General features: G+C 41.0%; 1 protein-coding gene across 1 annotated transcript; it reads right to left on the reverse strand.

Moving 5' to 3' along the window:
- Positions 1–2,183: 2,183 nt before the first annotated feature.
- Positions 2,184–3,147, reverse strand: LOC122049211 (B3 domain-containing protein Os06g0107800-like). Its single transcript, XM_042610632.1, has one exon. The coding sequence runs from the start codon at positions 3,002–3,004 to the stop codon at positions 2,303–2,305; it is 702 nt and encodes a 233-aa protein (XP_042466566.1). The 5' UTR covers positions 3,005–3,147; the 3' UTR covers positions 2,184–2,302.
- Between the last annotated feature and the right edge of the window lie 1,146 nt (positions 3,148–4,293).

The raw sequence follows: 4,293 nt of genomic DNA on the forward strand, positions 1-4,293 counted from the left end.
ATATATATAAGAGTGATTAATTTGTAATAAAAAAAAAGTAGATACATATGAATAGATGAAACAAAAAGGTAAATTATAAATTTTGATATTGCAAGTAAAATAAGTGGAGGCCAAGGCAAAGTTGGAAAATCATAGTTAAATCAATAATTTGTTCAATAAGACAAAGAGAATGGCAACCAATACGCGCATGCTAGCAAGGGCGGAGGCACATTCAAGCCTATCCGGGTTATAGCTCCGGCCGATGGAGTTTAGAAAGGAATAAATTCAGTTTTATAGTGTGGAAAAAGGAAAAACTGTGAGAGCAGCCCGGAGTCGAGGCGTCGGCGTCTAAGCTGATAGCCCACAGCAAGGGATCATCCCGGGTAGATCACCCAAAGACTTAGGTTGTTGATATGTTCATCAACGAGAGTAATAGTAAAAGAACATTAGATGTGGCAAACTGATCATGTCTAGTTTTCATCCAAAGAAGAGTAGTTTTTGTTGCTCAATATTTCAAAAACATTCATGAGGATGAAATTCATAAAAAGATATCCTTATCAAGAGTGATTCAGTGAACATAAAGCAAGTTTTCAATAGTAGTAATAGATAGAACATACATAAAGGATATTTATTATGTGAAAAGTTTGATTAGATGAATGAAAATATGGGTTTATATAAGGTGAGAAATGCGCAAAGCTAAATCGTTATCTACTTGTCAAATGTTGAATCAATGAAAGTGTTTTTCCATAATCTAGCATGATCATATAATAAGAAGCACTAGATGAGTGAGTCTTCGATCGATGAAGAGCAATGGCGGTAAAAAGTGCTTTGCTGGTTATCAAGATAAAGAGATTGGAGCTCAAGATAAGGATATAAATCCACCAATATTGAAATTTGGATCAAAAGTTTTGTAGTATTCATGGGCAAAGTGTTCAATACTAAAGTGGATATATATGACATCTTCCATGACTCCATACTCATCTTTATCCTCCTCTACTTCTTACTCCTTGATTGCTTCAGTCTACTCTAGGGGGTGATTTAGGATTATTGCTAAATTATGTGTAGTGAAGGAAAATAGGTTTCAAATTTCCTTCGAGATTGAGGTAGTAGAAAATGATCATTTATAGGAGTACATAATTGTGGCTCTTGAGGAAGTCATCCGAAATGAACGACGGGCTAGGTAGCACAATGCCGGTATATGGTCATGCAACCCTTGAATCAAGGATTGTGTGCGCTAGAACAACCAGTGTTGAAGAAGAAGGAGAGGAAACCATTGTTGTGAGTGGAGATGTGTTAGGATCAACACTTCAATGCTAGAAAACAACAACCATAGAAAAGAGAAATAAATTTTATTATTCCATAGTACAAAATTTATAGATTTCAACAATCATAAGTATGACATAGGACATTATATCTTTCGTAAGCTTGATAAATAATATATGTATTGTTTAATTGAATTAATCAAAATCAATCCGGCCTATTCCTATTTTACTTAGTTTGATTTTAGACTAGTTCAATCATCATCAATACTTCTCACTAAATCGCATGAAATCAAGGTCTTTCTTAGATTCAAAAGTATCAAAGGATGAAAGATTATTACTTATGTTACCATGTAAATGTACAATAAAAAAAACATTGTTTCCCTTCACATCTTCTAAATCACAGTCCAAATGTATTTCCTAATCAATTGTTTGAAGGTACCTCAAAGAACAAGGAACATATACCTCAAAGTAAGCAAAACCCTAAGTCAAATATATTGTCTTGTGAATTGAAAGATTGATATAAATTTATCTTCTCCATCAAATTGCAAGCAACAAGTTGTTTATATAATTAAATGAATTCTATTAATTAATTACAAACAGTACTGCTTTGCTTCACCTCCTTTTGTTTTGTCCTTTTTTTCTCAGAAAATGTTGAGACTTGAACAATTAATACATATCTACTTAAATAATAGAAATCAGAAAAGAAAACCAGAAAGATGAACACAATGAAGAATGAAATATGAGAGAAGTGATTAGATCTGACCTGAAGTACGTAGATATTGGTAGGCGTCCACTGTTTCATTTGCTGCTGCAGAAGAAGAAGAAGAAAGAAGAAGAAGAAGCTGAGGAAGATGAAGGCTTCTCTCTATTAATTGATTAAATACAAATTAGAAGGCAAATATGAATGAAACCAAACAAATTGTCGTTGATTATGCAAATCAGTAATGGAATGTTGGGTGTAAATTAAACAAATTATACTTACAATTAAACATATTTAAATTAATTATTACATAGATAGGACTTGAGGTTTAGTTACTACTACACATGCTTGCGTTTCTTCCTCATAAATAGAGATCCAAATCTGAGCGCTTTCGATCTTGGTTCGTCATGGCAGCCACCCCCGGCGGCGACCTCGATGGAGTTTCTTTAATAGTGGTGGACTCGGGGACGCAGTCCAAGTTGACTCCGAAGAGCCTTACTCGCTTCGGGCAGCCGGCCGACGCCACCTGTTCGCTAAAATGCCCGACAGAATTCACCCCCTGCACTTGCGCCGCCACCGGGAGTGATGGCGGCGGCAGCCCGAAGTAGCTCCACGGAGGCGGGGGGAGAGGCGGAGGGAAAGGGAAGGAGAAGCCTCGGAGGATCGGCTGGTAATTATTGTAATCATTGAGATAACAATTGTAGCTAGCACTGCGCTTCTGGCGCTTGCAGTCGATGAAGAAGAGCTGGCGGCTGCGCGCGAAGGAGACGGTGTCGCCGGCGAGGAGCCCCTTCTCCTTGACGAATCGGCTCCACCCCTTGGTGATGACGTAGCTCTGGCTGCTGCTCCAGTAGGAGTAGCGGAACCGCCAGGCGCGACCGGTGCACGCGTCCTCGAAGCTCAGCAGCACCCCCTTGGTGCTCTCGCCGGCCGACGACTCCGGCGCCGGGAAGTGCCTCTCCGCGTGCTGCTTCGGGATCACCAGCCGGTTCAGCTTTCCGACGTCGCTCGGCGTCACCACTTTCTCGAACATCAACTCCCTCGAGCTCCCGTTTTCTTCCATGCCAACAAGCCAAGAAGATTAGCAATCAGTGAGAAGAGAAGGAGAGGAGGAGCACAGAACTTAAAGGCCTGAAAGGTACGTGAGAGAGGGTGAGTGAGTGGAGGGGGTGAATGGGGGTGGTGGTGGGCCGGCAGGGACCATGAATGATGCATCTCATTGATCAAGCTCATGTGAGGGTCAACATGTTTTTAAACTCTCATCTGATCGACTCCATTGTTATCTTCTTTGATCCCGACAGAAATGTCACACACGGCGGTAGAAATTCGTCCCGCATTAAAGAACGATGTCGTCGAAGTTTTCTCTTCACTTTCTTCTCGTGACATATCCGACTCTACAAAGCATCACACGCGTCGAAGGATTAGTCAATGGGAGATATCCGACGAGGTTCTTTCGATGCCTAAATCATTATCGTTGAGATCTGTTTTTCGAGAGACTCTCTCCCCTTACCTAACTTAGGGAAAGAAGTCTGAGGGGGCGTACCTACACATCTCATGTTATTGTAACCTCTATGTCCTTTTGCGTTATACTAACTGTAGCATCTCTTCTCACGCCGAAAGATTGGTCAAGTGGCAGTTCGGGAGGTCGGACAAGCCTACTCAAACTGACTTGGCAACTCTAGGTAAAACCATGTAGCTAGGTTCATCTTGCCCCCACGAGCAAAGCGCAATTGGTACTTGTTAGATTAGGCATGAGTCGATTCTCAGGGATTTCATCATCCTATTTAGAAAACCGCTGCTTACTCTAATTTATCTACATGATCTTGCTATGCATCCTGCTGAGATGAAGCCAACTGGAGACCGACCGTATCATTCTACTAAGCTAGTTGAAAGCACATACATAAAGTAACTGTTTCATGGCAGGAAATTAAGAAGGCACTGTTAAAATGACAGTATGTGATTTGATTTTCAATGAATTATATCGATTAGGGCAGAATTCAGAAGAGAAGACTATCATGTGAGGCTGTCCTTTTTAATATCATACGGGGAATTTATATCCATGTCTCCTGTACAAAACTCTGACCCAATGCTATTATTGTCATTGGCTCGCGCCAGTCCACAGTGCGCAGACGGTGTCTCTCTGAACACTATGCGTCTGCCCCCTGCAAAGGAGAAAAACTGTCCAGTGAATCCATGCATGATGCATCTACAGTTTAACCAATAGAGCTAACACAGTGACCATGAACTCACAAACCATCCACGCTTAGCTTTCCAAACCAGAGAATAAAAGGGACAGATGATCAGGCTTCCATGGTTAAGCATGGCCAAGAGCAGGGTAGGGGCCCTCCATGC

The sequence above is a fragment of the Zingiber officinale genome, chromosome 2B (genome assembly GCF_018446385.1).
Source record: "Zingiber officinale cultivar Zhangliang chromosome 2B, Zo_v1.1, whole genome shotgun sequence".
Taxonomy (NCBI): Eukaryota; Viridiplantae; Streptophyta; class Magnoliopsida; order Zingiberales; family Zingiberaceae; genus Zingiber; species Zingiber officinale.

Coding starts and splice junctions, on each gene's coding strand:
- LOC122049211 (XM_042610632.1), bottom strand. CDS start 3,004: ATGGAAGAAAACGGGAGCTCGAGGGAGTTGATGTTCGAGAAAGTGGTG.